The 21,670-nt window shown below is 45.1% G+C and overlaps 1 protein-coding gene across 4 annotated transcripts in view; it reads right to left on the bottom strand.

Moving 5' to 3' along the window:
- SLC35F4 (solute carrier family 35 member F4) overlaps window positions 1-21,670 on the bottom strand; it is a 111,292-nt gene that overhangs the window by 10,470 nt on the left and 79,152 nt on the right. For 2 of the 4 annotated variants that reach the window (XM_014257459.2, XM_088057697.1), the window contains exons 2-3: window positions 10,668-10,856; window positions 6,417-6,714 (exon numbers count right to left, since the gene is read on the bottom strand). In XM_014257459.2, the coding sequence (XP_014112934.1) occupies window positions 6,417-6,714; window positions 10,668-10,856 (487 nt within the window). Of the gene's footprint in view, window positions 1-6,416; window positions 6,715-10,667; window positions 10,857-21,670 lie in introns of those variants that run through there. The other 2 variants (XM_088057698.1, XM_088057699.1) reach the window with 2 other exon arrangements.

Raw genomic sequence — 21,670 nt, 5'->3', positions numbered from 1 at the left:
TGTTTTCACTCCTATTGAAATATATTTTTATGTATGGCCAACGAAGCTTTAAAAATTGCCTGAAGATACTCAAAAAGACTGGCAGACACATCAGCATGGTGGGGAAGGGAACCACCAGGCAGTGGGAGTGAGCCAGGCAAAGAGGAGTGTGAGAGAAGGGAAAGGGAGGGAAAGGTATTTAACAGCTTCATTTTACTGTGCAGTGAAAAGCTGTGTTTTCTAGGAGACATTTCCTTGAGGATTAAATTGCAAACAAAAGTCCCAGCTTCCCAAACACCGTGTCACACTCAGCTCAAGTGACTTGTTTGCTTCTTAGGATTTCAGGAATCTCTGCCTTTCCCAGACTGGGAATGATGTTTTTTAGCAACTCCACTGTCTGCACTCTTGGTTGAAGGTATTCCTGAAGATATTCCCATTGTGCCTCACTTCTTGGCATGGCAGGCTCCAGACACTGCTTAAAACACGGCAGCTCCCACAAGTGACCCCAAAGAGCACCAGAGTGAACCAAGGCAGCCTCAGCCTGCAGCACATCCTTGCAAGGAAAGGGATATGGAGGGATTAATCCAAATGCCCTGAGGTCCTGGGGCTCCAAAGTGCTCACAGCCAAACATGGCTGTGTTTGGAGGATTGCTAAAACACTCATTATGTAGAACTAATTAGCAACTTCAAAGACTGAGCTGCAATGTGATGTCAAAAATGTTTGTTATTTGGGGGTGGTGGGGGTGGTCTGATAATTATCCTGATTTGGAAGACAAAATTGTTTTCAATTTCAATGTAACCGTTTTAACTAAATCTTGGGAATTTTTCTGTTAAAGACACCACAGTTTTTTTACTCTTAAGATTGGAAACCTTCACTCATTTTGAGGAAAGTAGATTAATAACAGCTGTGTAATAACTGAGATCAGGTCCATCTTAACCTGATTCTACTTAATAACCACTCATTTCCTGATGCCACTAAGACAACCTGATGTACAAAGCAGTCATTTCTGGCAATAATAAATTCTGTTCTCAAACTCTGTGTAACAAGTTAACGCTCAGGCTGGTAGATCTGCTAATTATCTCCTTCACTCCAGTGGACCTCAATGCTCTCAGGAGTCCTGTTCACCAAAGACCAGGATAAAAATGTTTAAAATATAAAAAAAGAACAGCTACTGGTGTGCATCATTTATCTGAGATGCAAAGCAAACACTCAGGGAAGCAAATAAATTAATGCCTAACTCTGATTGCAGGCTTTTGTAACTCTGATTTCAACAGGAGTTAGAGCTGACAAGTTTCCCTGTGTGAGAAGGGACTCACTGGCAGCACTCCAGTGCTCCTTAACATGCAGATATACCAGTTTACCTTTAAAAAATTCTCCCCCTTGAGACTGAGGTGGATGCAGAGGGTGAGTGTGGGCTCAAACTACATCTCACCTCAAGACAGGTGGGTGCAGTGTGGCTGTGTCACCATTCTGTGGCATCACAGCCAGGGTGCTCCATGTCCTGGCAAGGACAGACCTGCACTGTGAGCTCCACACCTGTGTGCTGGGAGCTCTGCCATCACTTCTGGATCATTATAAATCCAACCTGCCTCAGGAGCTGACAGGATCTCAGAGGAAAAAAAGCCTGTGGTGTGTTAAAACAAGGCAGAAAGGTGCCTGGGCTGCCTCCAGAAATGCAGGGCACAGCTGGACCCAGATGCCACAACAGGCCAGGTTTTGCTGTCCTGCAGATCCCTGGGATGTCTGCACACAGACAAACCTGGAGCAGAGTCAGGAGGATGGATCCAAGCACCCTGACAGAGTGAATCCCCAAAGGAGGAAGGCTCAGTGGGTATTACATTACTGTGGGTCAGTGATTTGGGAGAGGCAGTTGTGGCTGTGATAATGTCACTTATCTCTGAGCTCCCAGAAGCAGTGGGAGGGAGAAGCAGAAATGCACAGCCAGGAAAAGAATCTGGGAATGCTTCACAAGCCCCAGGCAATGGGTTGTTTAAGCAGGTGGAAGGGCTTCCATCACACACAGCAGTGGCCAGACAAAACAGGGGCTGGTGGTTCCTCAACTCTCAGTGAAGAAAATACAGCAAAGTCTCTGACAGGGCTGTGCTGAGTGAGGCAGAGACTTGACTAATTCACCCCTGTGCCTAGGAGAGCTCCATGAATAATGCTCAGTCAGTGAGGAGTTAGGGAGAATACTTTATTTTCCCAGTCAGATTGCCTGAGGCTCTGTGAGGGCTGGTGGCTCAGTGGTTAACTCAGCCTCTCTGACATGTAACTAAAATTAAACTTGCAGGAGTCATCAGACATGACAGTGATTAAAACCCTGGGCTGAGGAGAGAAGGCTCCCTGGAACCCTCCCCACACAAATAATGCTGCAGGCTGCTGACTTAGAGGCACAGACATATCAAAGGGCAGCTGACCCTGAAACTACAACACAAGCCATTACCAAATGCACAAGAAGCCTATTTAAAAGCTGTCCTCTAACACAAATAACTCTTTTTACTTGCAGGTAGCCCTCAGCCATGAGCTCTGGGCAGTGTGCCATGCTCTCAGGAATTACAGCACCTCAGGCAGTCGTGCAGCTTTGCCTCTGGCACCCACTACACAGCTCGTGTGCCCTCTCAGTTATTCTGATGCCTGCACAGGAATGGGTTTGTTCCCTCCTGACACACAGCTGCCTCTAGAGTGAAATCCAGCAGCTGGTTTTAAGCAGCTCACAGAAAAAAAGCAGCAATCAGGCAGAGACCTGGGGTTCAGGAACCCAGAGAATGCAGTGACATCTCCTGGATTAGAACTTGGCAAAGCCACAGCAACATTGGGGCAGCAAACAACACAGCAGCACCTTCTGTGAGCACAAATTCAGTGCTTCTGCCTAAATGATGGCATCTGCAGCAATAAAATACCTCCCAGCTCCACTGCAGGGGACAGGAATCAAACTGAGTGTGGTTAAGCACCGTGGTGAGCTGTGTTCCTAGCACTGACTGAATGTGAAGTGGCAGAAAGAGCCTGACCAGCTCTGTGTGTGGTGGAGAGCTGCAGCAAAGGGCTCGGGAATTCTGCATGATCTCTCACATAAGCAGTGCCTGGCTCGGGGGGCAGCACCAAGGAACGCTGTGTCCCACAGGAATGGTCCATGGGAAGCCCAGCTTTGTGCTGATGGGTTCCTCTGAGGAACCCTTTTTGCAGAGCAGGTCTGGATCTGCAGTGCTACTCCACAGGTGGCTCAGGGAGCTGGACTGAGCTACTGCTGCAACACAGAGAGAGTTTTGTGGGTGAGAAATCTGCACTGACAGGTTTCATATACAAATACCAGCCACTTGTGGCTCAGTCTGCACTTCAAGTGATGCTCACTTCTTGTTATCCAAGAAATCCAACTCCTCCCAGTGAGTTCACATCAAACCTGCACCTACAGAGGCTTTCCCTGGCCAGTGCCCGAGGCTGGGAAGAGCCTGCAGCACCAATCTCAGCTCTCACACCGTGGGGGTATCCTGGCAGGAAGCTGCTCTGGGTCACAGGGTTTGTCCCTGAGAAGCCAAAGTGCCAGATGGGGAGGTAAAATGTACTGACATTTAAAATTTCACCCAACTATTCCACACCACAACTCCTAAGTGCAGTGTCTCCTGCTGTGGTAAATGCTGGGCAGGGTTAGATTTCCTGTTTCTGAGCTTCCTGAACTTCAGATCATCTTATCTAGTACTGATGGAAGGAGTTTCAAGCTTTTTATTGGGGACATAGCTTTTCTTTACAGCACTAAGGGGATACCAAGAGAAGAAAACCAAGACACTTCACCTAAATGCAGCAGCAAGTTCATAACCATGAGTTATTTTCTCAGACTACGAGATTGAATCTCTAAGGTAAAGTGTGAAAGGTAAGAAATGCACAATTTATAATCTCAATTATTATAATAATAAAATGCTAAAGTGGTTTGGGTTGGATGAGACCTTAAAGTCCATCCAGTTCCAACCCCCTGCTGTGGGCAGGGACACCTTCCACTATCCCAGGTTGCTATCCAACCTTGCCTAGAACACTTCCAGGGATCCAGGGACAGCCCCAGCTTCTCTGGGAACCCTGTGCCAGGGCTGCACCATCCTCATAGTCAAGAATTTACTTTCAATATTTAATCTAAACCTGCCCTCTCTCAGTCTGAAGCCATTCCCCTTCCATGTCCTTGTCAAAAATCCATCTCTCTTGCAGCTCCTGTAAGTATTGAGCAGCCTAAACTTTCCAGAAAGCCAATCTAAAGTTGAGGATTGAGGCTCCTGTCCTTCCAAGTGGGATTTATTAAAGGAGCTGTGGCTCTCTGCAGCTTTGCCAGCCTGGGGCAGCACTCTGCAAGTCACTCCCAGGATCACTGATCTCTGCCAAGACGTCACAGACATTGTTTGTTCTGATCCACTGGGAATATCTGCTGGACAGAATGTCTGATGTCTTTAAAGCTCCTAGAGAGTAACTACATCCTCCAGAAACACAAAGATAAATCACCTCTGGTCTCTGAGGTAAGCCTGGAACTGCTGCAAATGGGTTTATTGACAGGCATTAGCTACTGCACAGGAATAAAACAGGCAAATGAGGCAGCAAGAAATCTTACAAAATGTAATAAAAAGCCTTGTAATAGGAACAATATCAAGAATGCAAATCAAGAAAATATGCTAACAATCAATGCTGGTTTGAAAACACCCCTGCTCTGGGGAAGGAGGCCTTGGGTGAAATAACCTCCAAAGATTCTTTGCTAATTAGATCTGTCTACAAGTTAAAACTACAAGTTTTCAACCCTTTAAGTCACCAAAAAATCGAAGCTCATCCCGAAGAGATGCCCATCCCATATCCAAACTGTAGGAATTTGGATAGTCAAGTTGTAACACAGCACAGACCAAGCAATTGCTCCCCCTGATGAAATCATCATTTCCCAGCAGCTACTTCCTCCTTGGGACACGAATTCCTGACATATCTGGAATAATACTCTGGGAAGATTCCCATCAGCTCTAACACTGATTTTCTGAGTCCACACATTCACTGACCCACTGCAGAAATTCCTGTGGCATTTAAGACAGTGTCCTTAACTTTAAAAGCTGAATTCTTAACAGCTGGGGAACTGTATCAATCATTTAAGCACAGGGGATTTTTATGCATCAAATGTTTTGCTCTGATAGAGATATAATCAATGAACCAACTGCAGGAGATTTATCTGCAGGGTATTTCTTCTCACCTTCCTCCTTATCTGCTGTGCAATTGTTATTACTTCACCCCACATGCAGAAGCCAAGCTGACACTGCTAATGTTCTCACAAACACTCCAGAAGAAATCTGAATGAAGCATCATTAACAGACAAAGCACCAGGGTTTGCAGAGAAGCACTTAATTAAGTGCAACTGTTCAATTTCAGTCACGCTGATTTGACAGAAATGATAATTTAGGGCCAAATTACATCTCAGATCCTGGCAAAAAGCAGCAGAGGGAAGAGTTTGGCCCTGCTGCACTCCAGCCTGACAGTCACAAATGGGATTCCCTGTGTGCTCAGTGACAGCAGGAGCCAGGGATGGGCCCCACGCTGGCTAATTCCAGACAATTCTGCTGGAGTCAGGCAGGTTGTTTTCCAAGCAAGTCTGCACTGGAACAACAGAATTGAGTCCCAGCTCCAAGAGACCCTGTGAATCTCTTCCCTCCCTGGGCAAGGTGTGGTATCTCTTGGTGAGCTGTCCTGTCCTTTAAGCAGCTCCCACGTCACTGTCAGGTCAGTGGAATAATCAAAGTGGAGGAGGAACTGTGAAATCAATTGCCACAGAATGTGAGGTATTTCCAAGCCCTGGAGACAGATTAGATGTGGTTTTCTGCAGAACTGGCTAAGGTGAAGCTAAGCTGCAGCACTGGTGGTTGGACTGGATGATTTCTTTGGGTTCCCCCTTAACCTTGTATTTCTCTTGATTTCTCAGGGGCCACTGAAAAGGGATTTATAAATTTCCAGCAGGAGCAAAGGGCAGCTTGCATCCTGCTATAGTTGCTCAGCACAGAGAGCAAGCCATGGTTTTCCACATGGAAACCACCTACCTCCTCAGCTCTGAGCATCTTTCTTCTCAGCTAGGAGCTGGTTTGGTTGTACCCAACACTGCTATTCTATCATAAATGGACCAGGACAGACTAATCAATGGCCTGATCCAGGCAAGAACACCAAATACAGAGATATTAGACAACATAACAGCAAGATTATAAACAGATTATTGACCTTTTCAACTCATTAAAAAAGCCCTTTAACAATCAAGTATCCATTTATTCAGCACACATCACTCATGTGGCAGCCTCCTGCGAGCTATTTCTGAATGAGGTTTTCTGCAGCATGACCTTCATTCTGTCTCCTGACACCACGGGTGGAACTGAGCACAGCAGTGACCTCAGCCCTCAGGAATTAGGTTTTTTTAAAGGGATACTGCCACGATAAAGCCTACCTGAATTTTTTGATTGGAGACTGCTTTTCCTGTGCAGTTGCAAGGTGCCCGGAGTAATAAATGGGAAAAATCATAATGTTCCAGTTTGTTGAGAACCAAGTCATGAAAAAGGGACAGTCAAAGGTCTCAAAAGTGATTTTGACAAACTGTGTGGTCCCAACCCAGGAGGAAGAGACGGACAAAATGATCAGGAACCTCCAGATTAGCTTGAGAAATGTGGATGTGCAAGACTGGCATCGTGTCTGTCCTTCAGCTTCTTGGCTGCTGCTCTCTGTGTGCGTTTGTGTTCCTTCCTCTCCTGAGAAAGAAAAAAAGGAAGAATAGAAAAAGAGTTGTACATGTAATGAAAGCATTCAAAACAATGGCAAAACCTCCCCTTCTGGGCCAGGTCACAAATCATTCCTTGCCTTCTCCCTGTAACTCCTCTATGTCCCATAAATACTGAAATCCTCACAAAAATATTTAAATAATACCATCTCTGTCACTTCAAGGAGACAGAACCAAAGGCAAACACAACACTGAGGGCTGAGGTAACAGCATTACAAATAAGCTCTTGTCACTATTTGCTTTATCAGCCCTTCATTCCCTCTGCCAGCAAATCTCCAGAATAAAAATACATCCCTTGGAACCAACATTATAGAGGCAATTGCTGTGCATGTGTAAAACAGAAGAGCTCTCTGAGCCTGTAGGTCTGGAGACAGAACCAAGTTCTTATTTCTCAGCACTTTAATTCCAGAATCACTTCTTTTACGTGCAAGCTGGGATGGGGAAGAAACAGTTTGGTTTTACATACCCATGCAGAGAAAGGCTTTTTGCAGTCAGGCTGGTGTACTTTCATTTTTGAAGTTAACAAAGCAAACTGGACAAAAGTGAAGCTTGGCATGCCTGGAAAGAAACCTCTGCACATAAACAAGGAGCGACCGGAGAGTTGGCATTTCCCATTTTAGCACAGTGGTTTTCAGACCTAAGTGCACATTTCCTAATGCAAGTGGGGAGAATTTGATCTCACTGACTGGTGCCTTGCTCTCCAGACAGATCTCCCAGAGATGCAAGCCATGAGCCCTGTTTTGGTTTCCCAGATCCCAGCTGAAAACAGGGAGCTCTAACGTTGCTGTCCTGGGAGCTCACGGGGCAGCACTGAGCTCCAGCCATGCACCCTGTCTGACCACATCACACCAGTTTGGTAGAAGAAAGGGGAAAATCTTCTAAAAATCATGGCCTGAAGCTATTCTTAACTCCTCCTATCAATTATCAGCCACATTAATACATGATGGGATGTGTAAAAGAAACAATGTGATTTTGACAGAAGTTGTAGATGCACTGAGTGAGAACATACACCGTCCTATATTCAGCTTTTATGTGACAGAGGTATCCTTTCACACTCAGGTTTAGTTTCCCTTGCTATTATCGTTTTTGCTACATTAGCCATAAAGAAAGGTCAAACTGGGGTTCCAAGCTATTACTGTAAACCAACATTACACATAAAAAAAGATTTATCAGAGCAGGGAGTGCATTTGGAATCAAGAATTTTCCTAACTAGGACATGGAGCTTTTTGTAGTTGTAATTGTGTGATGTGGTTTTTTCCTAAAAATAATCTGTATTCAGTGGCTCCATTGTTTAGTGGTGAATCAAGAATTTAAATAAAATTACAGGTTTATTAAAAACATGCAGAGGATAATCAGCCACGGGTCTGAAAAGGCAAGCATCCTTTTAGCATTCTCCTTGGCTGCTGAGAGAAAGTTGATATTTTTATGGTACTAATAATGACTGATATCTATTGAAAGGTAAATTACAGCTTATTTGCAAGTTATCATGGCTTAAAAAGAATATATTATAGTAGCATCAACTTGCAGGTCTTCCTGCTAAGTAAAACTACCATGCAATTAGTCCTTTTTCAGTTACCACTTAAAATAATCACGCAATGATAGAAGAATAAAACACTTTTAGCCATGCTTTCTATTTTTCAATTACAAAATAATGATGCAATTGGTGTCACTATGCATGGCACCACCATCAGCATTTGATTTGGATGTTACAGTCCCAGGTCTGAACATCAGGGAAAGGCACAGAAACACACACTTGTTGCAAGACCTACCTTGGATTTAAAGACCTGTGTAAGTTCTAGCCTGAATAAATGCACAGTGGGGAGCTGCTGTAAGTGTTTAATCAGTGGCATTCATCTCAAGTGATGTAGTTAGCAAATAATTGTGCATTCAGGATAAAGATGTTGTCTGGGGCCCCTTTACATTTAATGATAATGGAAAGGCATGGTGAGAGGGGAGCTGATTCCATCCTGATATATCTACATCTATCTACATCTAAGCTCACTGGAGGCACTTAACTCCAGACCAGCTATTTGCAATTAACTTAAGTGAAATTGTGATTGATCCCACTGACAGAGTAGCTTGACAGCTGCTTTCAAAATCCATGGGATGTGCACACCTAGTTCCTGGCCAAAGAATCCAAAGGACAAGGTAAGAAATATATTTCAAAATAATGACAGGGCTTTAACTTGAAGCCACAGGGGGAGCAAGCACAGGTTTCCTATTAAAGAGGTGTAGGGATTTCTAAGTCATGAAGCTGGGGCTGGAGCAAGCACTTGTGTCTAGACACCAAATGATAATGAGGAGAAAACATATTTATCAGCCAAAGTGGCTGGGAGACAGCAATTTATAACTGGCAAGGTTGCAGAAATCCTCGGGGTCTGCATTTAGATGGGACTGGAACAAAGCAAGAAACTTATCCTGGGAAGGGCACAGAAACAAGGCTGAAAGGACAGGTAAGAAGGCAGATCACACTGCAGCTGACACAAGGAGATGGCACTGGCCAATGGCAAACTGTGTGGAAGGCAGTGAGCAGAAAGACCCCTGCATGGTCCTTTGGTCCACAGTACAATTCTTACTGACACAGTGGTCACAGAAGAGACTTTTGCTTGCAGTGCTCAGAAGAGTAAGATGAGGAAAATCAAAACCAACAGCTTTTCATTGGAACTCTTTTGGCTGTTCAGCAACTAGATCCTAGAAAATTGTATTCTTTGTATTTTTTTACCTATTGTGTCAGTTCTAGTTAGACTTCTCTGATGAGGATGGGAAGATCAGGATCAAAAGGGAAATTAAGAAATGCAAAGTAAGTGTTTAGAGGAGTATGATTTCCAGACACTACCCAAGTGGCCTAGAGCCCTTTTTTGGAGAAGATGGATCCTGATTTTGGATGTACCTTAGTGCCAGCATGCACACTTATTTCAGCCTGCTACCTGGAAAAGTGAGAGCTGGTTTTCTGATACCTTAGTAAGATCTCAACTGCAAGATGCTGCATCAACTCCTTGCAGCAACGATCGCCTCCAATACTCTTCTGAGGTTTTCCATCAAGAGAGTACTCCTGGAGCACGAGATCCCTGTTTTCCAACACAAGGAGGAAATGGGTGACTCTTGCTGCCATCGGTGGTCAAGTGACAAGAGGAAGGTTCAGCTCCCCCAGGTCCAGTGTGCAAGGGAGATCCAACCTGCTCTTCCTCCCCTTTTTGCTCACAGTATCTACACAGGCAGTCTTCCAAAGAACTTGGGCAATTAAATAATTTCCTTCCAAAAAGCTTGGAGAGTTAAATTATTTCACTCATTTAAAGTCTCTCCTCCTCAACAGTGTGGTTTAGCAGCCTCACCAGCCTGTGGCTGCACACTGTAACTGCTCCCATCCCATCCCTGCGGCTGCTGGATGGACACCATGGTGAAGAGGTCAGTGCTCACCACACCTACAGGTTAATTTGAGCTAAACTTCTGCAGTGAAGGAGGTGATGGAAGCCCTGATGTGCAGCTGACCGATGAGCCGAGCTGTGATGGTCTTCCCTAGAAATCCTTCCACCTGCTGCTCCTTCTCTTCCTCTTCATCAGACCATCCGTGGCGCGAGCTGAGGTCATCACTGTCTTTGAGAAGGAACTCCTAAGGGCCCTGGTGTGTGGCCAGGCTGAAGGTGAGGAGACACAACCACTCTGTGAAATCTGAGCGTGCGCTAGGGTTAACCAGCTCTGAGGATCTTCCGTGCCGCACGCTGCGCCGGGTACCTAACGCACGTCATGTACCTGCGAATCCCAGGTCCGTGCCACCTTCCCGCCTCACCCCCGGGCTCGGGAAGGACCTGCACGTGGCAAACCAAACCTCAGCATGCTCAGCCTCTGCCCCATCTCTGTGGAGACAGAGGGAAGAGGCCTCCGGCGGGCACGCGGCGGCGCCGGGAGTGCGGCTGTGGTTCCTACCTGATCTGCTCTGCCTCTCGACTCTGCTGTGCCGACAGATTCCCGAGGGACTTCGATTCTGCAGCTCAAGAATGGGAGCAGCAGAATCTTCAGCAACAGATAGAGGGGAGAGCTGCCTAGTCATGCCTCTGTGTCTGCTGGGGCAGTTGCCTCCTGGCTTGCATTGGATGACAGATGATCGTGAGGCACCTGAGAAGAAAGAGTTTGCATCAGTTTTGTCTGGAAAGTCCCTGGAGGAACGCGGGGCTTTCAAACAGGCTGGCAGTGAAACGCATACAAAAGGAAGCGCACGGCAAAAATGCAGGTTTCAGCTCTGCTCAGGATAAAGCAAATAAGTGAGTAAATAAATACTTAACTCTCTCCCCCCTTATAGATAAAATGGTGCTGCATGAAAACCAGTCTTCCCCCTGAAGAAATGAGAGCCCCATGCTGCAGTGTGTTCTCAGCCCCACGGCTCCGTCCACAGGGCCTGCACAGTCAAAGGAATTTGTACTCACGTGGGCCCCTTCCTGAGCACTGGCACTGAACCAGGCCAGAGGAGAGGTCACCATTCCCCCTCAGGGTGGGAAGGAGGGCTGAGGAACCACTGCCTCCCTCAGTGCTGGGAGCCTCTCTAGAGGAGAGCTTCCTCTTTCTGTCCTCCAGAACGATCCTTGAGACTCTTGTACGGAATGAAGCCGTGGTCACCCACAGGACTTTTGGACGAGGATTTCTGCTACAGGATTGAAGATGCCGATTTTAAGCGTTTACAAACACCAAATCACAATCTCCACGTCTTCAGAGAAGTTGCTTTCTCTTCTCTGCTACGTGCAGACAACTCCAAGATGAGACATTTCACATGGATTCTGGACAGAGGCATGAGGTGGCAGAGAAGACCCAGGTCCCAGAAATACCAGATGAAAAATTTTCCAGTGAGTAGGACACCATATTTAATGGGTAAGAGCATGAAGGGCTGGATTAAGAATCAGGAATCAACAGCAAGGAGTGCAGTGCTGGAATCCATCAGTGTGACTGGTGATCGATTGTGCAGGGACTTCCAAATTTACTGAAGGTGTCTCTGTAAGAAGTCAACACATGAGTAGCACTAGAGAGTCTTCTTCTCCAGCAGAAAGTCAGGATGACAGGCCATTCTGGCAGATATAAACGTGTGTTCATGGCCAGCTGAGATCACCCACTGCTTGTTTTGCAGCTGCTACTTCCACTGGCGACCATCTCAGCTAAACTTGCGGAAGATACCCATACCCAGAGCAGCCACTGACCTTGCTGTGGCTTGGAAGGATTTGATGTGATAATCCCAAGTACTTCATATTGAAAGTAATACAAAAATAGACAGAAACACCATGTATGAGGTGCCACACGTGCAACAACTGTGGCAGAAATCCCAGAGGGGAACACTCTGTTGCAACACGAGGTGTGCCAGTGCACTTTGAGCACAGCACATCAAACCCAGCTACTGCTTGAAAGTATATTCCAAAGCAAGGACTGTATCCAAGACTCAAGAATTGAGGCAGGACTCTTGACAGTGGGTTCATACAATCTTCCATGGACTTATAAAAATGTGTTGGATTCACCAAGTCTAACCGAGACTGATGTATAAAATACATAATTATACAGAAAAAAACCCATCTATCAGCCTATTTAGAGCCTGCAAGGTTAATTTTTACCTACCAAGTAGACAACTGACTAAACCAGCAGCTGACCCCCTCCAGATGATCTTTCTCAAGATGCTCTTCCCTTTCTTCTTTGTCCATTATGAGGAAATTCTGACTCAAGGGGGGCACACAAGTTTAGATTCCAACTGATGATAAAGTCCAACAAATCCAATCAGTGCAGTAAACAATCCACATTCTGTGACAGCAGACCCACAAACCCACTTTGAGAAATTAAGACCTACATGATGAGAAGAAAGCTAAGCACTGTGCTGCCTCTCCTCACTTTTTGATGAGCATTACTTTCTAAAGAGCTTTCTAGAGCCTACCGGATGTTTACAGACCTTTAAAAAGCCATTCATCTTCACAAATTTACTTTTTAATGGAGAAAATAATGATCTATCAGCCACACAACTCCCTGCAAGACTTTTTTCCACTTATTTCAAAAATCCAAGAGCTACATCTCCCACAGGTCAAGGAAGAATAACATCACCTACTCAAGACTTAGTAAACATCTTGCAAGTTACTCTTGCAAGTTACACCTTCATCTGAAAATTAGTCCCAGCCTCCATGAGGTTAAGCCAATCACTGCTTCTGGGGTGAAATGTTCAAAAAGGCACTTCTGATTTTTCAGGTCCACAACTTAAAGAGGTTTTATTTTCAGCAAGTGTTTGCCAGCTGCCTTTGGAGAAGAAGCCACTGAGGTGGCTGGCTCCAAATCACTCTTTCTTTTGATATTCATCATTTAAAGAGATTTCATTATGTTGAAAGACACGTTATGTCTCAGTTCAGATTCATTTCAGAACAAGATTCACATTATACTCAGCAGAAGTCTAGCAGGTGACATGCAACCAAGATTTGATGGAAGCCTATTTTTCCACACGTGCAAAAATAGCTCTGAGTTATTTGTATCTGGTACAAGAGAGAAGCATGAATCTTCTCCTGTGCATTGACAAACCCAGCAGGTGAGACAAAAACTGTAATTCAAGAGATTGCATTAAATTGAAAGTCACTGCTTGATTTACTGAACTCTTCTTCCTTTATACCTGAAGCAATCAGACAGCGCAGCCATTTATCAATATTTCATTGTTACAGCTAGAAAGCCTGGGACACCTAATGCTGCTCAATCTGAACATATTTTAAGGATATCTGTTGATAGGAGAGGTGAAGAGATAAATGCTGGGCTCACTTTCCAAACCTGGAACCAGCAGCAGGGACAACAAATCACCATTTGTACAGCTGAGCAGTGAAACCTCCAGGTGGGAAGTGTTGTCCTGTGGGAGAGGAAGGGAAGGCAGAGCTCATGGAATTCTGGTTCTTTGTCTCCACAACTCTCAGCTATCAATCAGGGATCTGCTAAGACCCACCAAACTTGGAAGGATCAAGAGCAGCATTTTCCACTGGACCTCCATATAGGGAATAACAGAACTGTAGAATGGTCTGGGTTGGAAAGGAACTTAAGATCATCCAATTCCAACCCCCTGCCACGGACAGGGACATCTTCTACCTGACCAGGGTGCTCAAAGCCTCATCTGGCCCTGAACAAACACCTTGAGCAGAGATGTCAGCATGGGGTGGGACTTACACAGTTTGTGGCTTTGGCAGGGATGAATCACAGGCTGAGAACAAAACTGCCTTTTGGGCATCATTTGCTATCTTAACAGAATGCCACTGGAAGAGATTGGGAAAAAACAAATAAGAAGAAAAACCTTGCCAGACTGTCAGATCTTGCTGCTAGAAGTGTTCCTTGGAGGTTGTGACTGAGTGTCAAAGCCAGACTCTGCCAATGGGATTGACCAAAGAGGAAAGGGAGAAATGGAAAATACCTCTCTCACATGACTGTATCCACTACATCTTAAAGTGCCAAATTCACCTGGATTATTTTTCATTATTGGATAAAAACAAACCCATGCTCTTTCCTGTTTTTTTATGATTACTTTTAGTTTCTTCATCTGTTTCAGCAAATCTATTTTCTTGCCCTGCAAATGTAGATGCTTTATAGCTTATGAATTAAGGCCATTTCTCTGCACATGGAGACCAAAGGAAAACCAGTGAGGGGAACACGTGGCTTTCCACATGACTCTAATGAAGTCTGTCCCCATCCTGCATTAATTATTATATACATATCCCAGGGTACTTTGACTTAGCAAGGTAATTATGTTTGTGACTAACCTAAGCCACGCAACTAATATCACTCAAATCCAGCCTTTCCACGTTCTTTAACACCATTCTGAGTCCCAGATGGGGGAGGAAGTGACCCCCATCTGCTGCTGCCATCGTGTCCACCCAAGCCAGGAAGAAGAAGCACATGCTGGTCCTCAGAAGCATTTTCACCAACCAGCTGTAAATCATGCACAGCTCCCTTGCCCCTCTGAAAGATGCAATACGTGACTTGTGGCTATCTGCTCATGTACAGGTTTCCAGATGCAGCTCACACAGTGAGAAAATGCATCCTTGCCTTGGCTAGAAAAATCCCTTTGCTATTTTCCAGAGGGCTTGGAGAGAAGGATTACACTCTGAGGTTCAAAACCAACTCCCTTCAGATCATTTTCAAGTATATTACATCTTTAGCATGTGACAGCAGCGTTTGTAACGAAAAGAACCAACCCGAGCAGTTTCATTTGGACAATGTTCCTGGTCTCACAGTTGCTACTAAAAGTGGATTGTGGAATATCCCGAGTTGGAAGGGACCTGCAAGGATTACGGAGTCCAAGTCCTGGCCGTGCACAGGACAGCCCCAGGAATCCCTGAGAACATTGTCCCAATGCTCCTTGAGCTCTGTCAGGCTTGGTGCTGTGACCACTTCTCAACCATGCTCTGCATGAAGAATCTTTTCTTTATATCCAGCCTGAACCTCCCCTGACACAGCTTCACACTGTTCCCTCTAGTCCTGCCAGTTAAATAATCAATGCAACACAAAAATACAGTCCTGGAACTAAATTCTATGGCCAGATCATCTTAGGATTTATTGTGCCCTTTTTTATCCAACTGCCCTGGTGGAAATTCAGAACCTCTCAAACAGGGAACGGAGTTCTCTTCCAAAAGCCATCTGCGCATTCATGACATTGCATTACTGACATGAAGTGCTGGCTCATTTGGAGACAGCAACATCTGGCTTGATGTGATGCGCCAAAATACCTTCTCTTTATTTGATTACACAATGAAATCTATGGTTAAATAGGTGATGGAAATGAGCTGAACAATTTCTGCATGTTATATTCCCAAGTCCTGCTACCACCACAGTCAGGACAGAGAGCAGCTTTGCCAAAAGGCCACTCAAGGCACTTACAATCTGCCTTTAACTCATTCAGCATTAAAACAGACTTATTTAACTGTGTCTTAAAATCTCAGCTCCTGATCTATCATTATTTCTGCTCTGACAAAAGGGTGCCTCCATTGCATTGCCACGGAAACAATCACTGGGCTTTGACAGATGGATGGAGGTAGGAGTGGGTCTGGTGTGGAGAATACGTCAGTTGAATGTTCCTGCTAAATTGGGCCCCAGAGAAAGAATTGCCAGTGTTCCTTTTACCCTGCAGTGGTACCTGCAGGAGAGAGCAGCCACCCTGCTGATGGACTCACTCAAACCCCACGAGCCCAGTGTGTCGTTCTAATTAGGAACGGCGAAAAGAACGACACAGACTCTCAAGTGAGTCAGAACAGGAGAATCTCTTAGTTTATTGCTTCAGGCCTGTTTTATAGACAGATACGTGGAAAGTACAGAAAGGAAACTCTTATTGGTTAGTTAACTGCTACATCGCCATCGTTGGTCAGTGGTGTACATCACCTCCTGACTTTCTCCTGCAAGGAAAACAAGAGGACAGACAAACAGCACCTGGCAGTTGTTTTCTGTCTCTGAGGATTGTTTTGAAATCCTCCTATGAATTTCTCAGGCTAGCTCTCAGGCAGGATCGAGCTCTGTGTAGCTTGTAATAGCTACAGGCACTCTGGTTCAGATTTAGCATCCATACCAGTGCTCCCACAGCCTGTGCACTACGAGCTCCCCCTGAGCAGCCATGTCCCCGTCAGGAGGGCTGGAAGCTCTCACGGTGGGATTCTGCTCTTGCTGACACACAGCAAGGAGAAGATGATGTGAGTTTTGCAGCCAGGGAAATATTGGATGCACGTGGAGTGGAAGTTGAGTTGGGAGAGATGAGGGAGTTGCTTCTGTCCACTTTATAACAAAACCTCATTAGGCTGGATTAGCCACGGCTTTAATTGGATTGTTTGCTGCTGTTAGCACACAGCTGGGAGCAGGGTATGCAACACTATCAATCCTCAGTGACTTGGGTCCAGAGCTTATTTTATCCCAGCAACTGCCTATAAAATCAGATTCTGCCCTTCAACTGCACTGGTGTAAACCCACAGCCAGTACAACCAGCCCAGTGGTCTGGGCACACACACCAACAAACTCCCCAACTTTTAATGTGTTCAGAACCAGCAATTTGACCAGGGATGTGAAGTCATGATTATATTTTACTAAAGCCAAGCAAAATCAAGAAAACAGGCACACACTCTTTGCTGGCAGAGTGATACACAGGTTTGAGGAATAAGCATCTCTTGTTCAGTGAAGAAAATTCCTTTCAGCATGTCTCAGGCATTTGGAGATAATGTTCTCCATTTAAACACTGCAATGGTCTCTGTGTCTTAGTAATGCACAGATGTCTGTTCAGAGTGATGCCTTGTTAATTTATTGTTTGCTTGCTCTGGAAGTTTTTATGCTTGAAGGGGATGAGAAGGTTACAATTTTTTTTTATTTTTTTTTTTTTTTGTCCTAGGGGAAAAGATTTTCAGATTATAATGAAAAACAAATGACTCAGTGATGGCGTACAGCATTTCTCTTGTACTATGATTAACCATTGTCAAGAGCAGAAAGCAGAAAAAGTAGATATTTCTGTTGTGGTTTACTAGTGACATCCATCAGCAATTTCTGCCAATTATCTCTTCAGTGTCTGTACACAGCCCCCATTCCAGATCAGCAGACAGCAACTTTGCTTACAACTAGGAATCTCAACAACTTCCACGTGTCCTCTCATCCTGCAATAAAATTAATGAAGAGAACTTAAATTTCACATCCTATAATTCATTTAGTGCCAGATCAAGGGATGTGCCACTCTACATCCTTCACCTAATAACCCTTCCAGAGGTTCAGTTCCAGCCTATTTGTAAGGGGAGAGAATCCAAGTTAGACAGTAGACAGTCAAAAAAAATCCCCCCCAGACCTGCATTTCCCCTTGGTGGGGATATAGCTGCTAAATAAATTGCACAAAGGCATCTCCTCACACATCCCCAGACCCCCACTGTCTCTGGCTGCTCGTCTCTGAGATGGGACTTCCCTTATTAATTGCTCCAAGTTTGATGCCTCTACGTGCAACCCTGATAATTGCAAGCCTCTAAATACATCTTTCTGCACATCAGCCACATGTTCTTGTGCTGAAGAACCTGCTCTGAGATGGAGGCTCTTGTGCCAACCAGCCAATGTGCTGTGCGTGGTCTGCACCCAGTGCTGTGCCCTACAGCCTCTGACCAAGGACAGCAGCACAAAGGGGATCCAGGCTGCATCAACCCTGGTGTGCAATACCTGCAGCTATTAACAAACAACAATAAAAACAAAAACAGACCTTAGCAGGAAGGATGTGAACATGCTACTGGGTGTAGGCAGGCTGTGGACTGCTTTTTCCAGAGCCCTGAGTATAAAGGCCACTCTAGAGGACCTCTCAAATTCTATTTTTCTGAAGTAAGTGGCTCCTGTTTGTGTTGCTCTGGATCAAGGCCTTTCCTCAAAACATATAAAAACAATTACCAGAAAAACCCCAAATACCTGTTCAAATTTTTGTTCCATCTACATTTTATTGAAAGTATAGTTAAAAACATAGAAATACTTTTTTCTCATTTCAGCATAACTCAAAGAAATGTATCACTGCCTTTTTTTAAGCATGGACAAGGAATTTCATTGATCTGACACCAAAAATAACACACCAGCACCAGTGTGGGAGTGTCAGAAGAGATCCTGGGAAAGAGGCTTATTTGAGAACATCTGTGGAGGAATTGGCAGCTGGAATATGCATTTTGAAACACAGTGGCTATTCATATCTGAAACTTACTGGGCATGACAGCATACTTAGAGTTTGAAGGAATGTAGAAGGGAGTGCTGCAAATGAAGGATGATTTTTATATGTTGAAATCAAAACTTCTACAACACAAAGTGACCCACAAAAACAAATATTTAGTACATCCATTTGGAGCAGAATGTTTTGGACTGAATTCTGCTGTCAGAAAACACTGATGGCCTCTCCACTGAAAAACGAATGCTCTGCTGAAATCTCAGAATTAACCCTGACAGCCCTGGAGTCAGAACACACTGACCTCTCATGGGGAGGGGATGACATCTTCTCCTTCAGCACAGAACTTTTCCCAGGCAAGGAGGGAAACAACACTGGAATTTAAGACCCTTTGTCTCCTTCCAGGACTTTGTTTTAAGCTTTTGTTTACATAAACACTCCTCTGAGACCACCTCAGTGACAACTTCTGAGTGAGACCTTCGGGACTCACACATACAAAGGGATATCCTTTGCTACATTAGACTGCAGGATTTTTCTCCCCCAGGTATATCTGATCCAACACCAATTCAAGCCAATCTCAGCATCAGACCATCTTCCCATCACTCCAACACTGACTGAGCAAGATAAACACAAATCATTTCATTCAAAGCTGCACGCCATCCCATTAAAAAAAAAACCCTCTGCCATAAATTTTGTAACAAATTATATCAGATGTGCTTCCAATTGTTTCACAATTTATACACTCTACTCCAAACCAAAAGGTTGACAATCTCTTTTTAAAAATCCTCTGAAAATTAATCTTGTCATTGCTAGAATTTGGTGATATTTCCAAAAAGAAACAAACATTCCCAGTTAAACTCTCACTTTTACTTTCACTGCCATAACTCAAGAGTAGCTTCAATGAAAATCATGAGGCTGCTTTCACATGAAGTTATTCTGAATTTACACTCAGGACAGTCCAGATATCACTCATATGTATCTCATTAATAAGTAATTACAATATAGCTTTCACTTTCACGAAACACTTCAATAAATCCAGGCTGGTTCATGGATCTCCCAAGATCCAAAAAATGGGACGGGCAGCTCAGCAACACTTTGGATTTGGATTTATTTCCTACACAAACTATTGCCTCTGCTGGCTGAGGGGTGCCTCCAGGGAGTGATTTATTCCAGCTCCCTCAGATACCAGTCTTGGGAGGTGAATCACCTGCTGGAGGTGCCCAGCTCTCCCAAATTTCTCAGTCCTTACCAAGGCTTACATTTAGATGGATGTGGATGAGTCCAAACCTGGCTGCCTCAGACTCAGGCCAGGGCAGCACTGCAGTGCACTGAGCACATGCTTCAATCTCCTTGCCTGACTTAGAGCCTAATTCAGCACATTTGAGGAAGGGTGGGTTAAAGAAACATTTTCCAGGTAAGCAGCTGGGGAAACAGTAGGGATTTATCATTGTATTGCTGCACTTTGTAATCCCAGGAGATATTTCCATCTGTTTTCTCCACTGCCCCTGAGGTAATAGCTCTGACAGGTCTCATCCCTGCCTTTCCATGATGGCATTTTTGGGCCAGGTCTCCTCCATCCAGGTCCATGCCACAAACCTGGCTGATGCTGGGGAGTGGGGGCTGGCCAGGCTGAGGTGAAGACACATTCTCAAAAGGATTTTTGAGGTGCCAGCTTGGCACACACCTCACATGCTCCCACTCACCCATGTGCCAACCCCACTGGGCAGCTGTCTCTGCTCCATTTCCTTCCACAGGAGCAGCACTTTTCACCACTCATCTCCAAGCACTGGAAAGTTCCTGACCAAAGGAATCTTCTTGCCTGGATTTCACTCCACTCTCCAGGAGTCAGCAGCTCCTGTGGTTTTACCAGGAGGTATATGGGAAGCCACAAACCTCAGCTGTGTGCAAACTGCCCACGCAGAGCACGCTGCTCTCCTCCTGGCACACAGGCCCACAGCCCAAGCTGCTCTGAAGTCTCTTCCAGGTGCCCTCCCATGCTTGGGAAAGAAAGGAGGGACAGATGCAGTGCTTTTGGGAAGCTGGCTGCCCTATTCCATTAGGATTCTTTGGGAATTCATGCCAAAATCTTTGCTGAGCTGTAAAAACCAGCTGCACACACATTTAATGTATGGGTCCAGTATTAATTCAGCTTGGCCAGGTCCATCCCCAGCAAGAACCTTTCCATTTGCAGCCTGTTGGATATGACAAGTGCTGTCATGTAGTCACTTCCAGTCTATTGCCCTTTCTTCCTGTGAAGAGACTGGATTTTCCCTCCCTGTGGAGCCAGGCAGTGCAGTTCAGACACTGCTGCTGCACCCAGCATGGGCAGAAGGTTAGGACAGGTCTAACAGAGGCACCTGGCAGCAGCTGGACTGGTGCAGCTGAAGGCAACCACAGCTTGTCTTAGACCCCTGTGAGGCAGGGACAATCTTTAATCCTCTGCATTCCCCACCAGGCATGACATGAACCTGGTCTGAGCCCTCAGGAAATAAAGAGAAGCAAATTGTCCCGTTTTACCAGCACAGCCAGCTCACCTGGTAATGCAGCTCCTGAAAATGCAGGTGAGGGTATGAATTACAATATCACACATCCTAAATCCTGGTGCTGTGCACCAGCAATAAGCAGTCAGCTCCTCCAACTTTCCTTAAGGCTTTTTCCCCTCAAGGAAGAAACACCAGGTAACTACCAAGCCTGCAGAATTCTAAACACCACACTCACAGTTCTCAGAAAAAAAACACAAACTACTGCCTGGTCTATCAAACCCCAGCCCTGCTTGTGACTGAAGGCAGCCTGAGCCAGGTAGATCGAAGAACTGGAAGTCACGCTCTGCTGACCAGCACTGGACCATGGCTCTTGCTTTGTTTTGCTCCTGGATGAATTCAGCTCTCAAATTTTCATTGCTGGTTGGCTCAAACCAGAGACAGCGCACACACCTTGCGGTTTTACAGCTCCAGTGTGTCCTCACCACACACACCTGGTGGGAAAACAGCCCACTTCTGGCACAACAAGCAACTTGGGGAAGTACCACGCAGCTGATAAAAACATCTGACTCTGAGAATTATAAAATCAAACAGTGCAGTAAAAGCCTGAGATTTCTACAGACATTTAAGTCAAAAACTCAAACCTGAACATCAGGAGTACTTTTAAGAAATTTTGACCTCTGATTTATAAGGCACGTACACCTACTGTAAATTTTCAGCACGCTGACTTTTATTTGTTTCACTCCCAGGGCAGTCAAATCTCCTGCTGGACAACATCACCACATTCCCAGTGACTCTGAAGTGTGAAGTTG

Source organism: Pseudopodoces humilis, chromosome 7 (genome assembly GCF_049639895.1).
Source record: "Pseudopodoces humilis isolate 2021_Gansu_Grassland_sample_001 chromosome 7, ASM4963989v1, whole genome shotgun sequence".
NCBI lineage: Eukaryota > Metazoa > Chordata > Aves > Passeriformes > Paridae > Pseudopodoces > Pseudopodoces humilis.
Note: the sequence above shows the minus strand (reverse complement) of the source record. Positions and strands in the feature narration are given on the sequence as shown.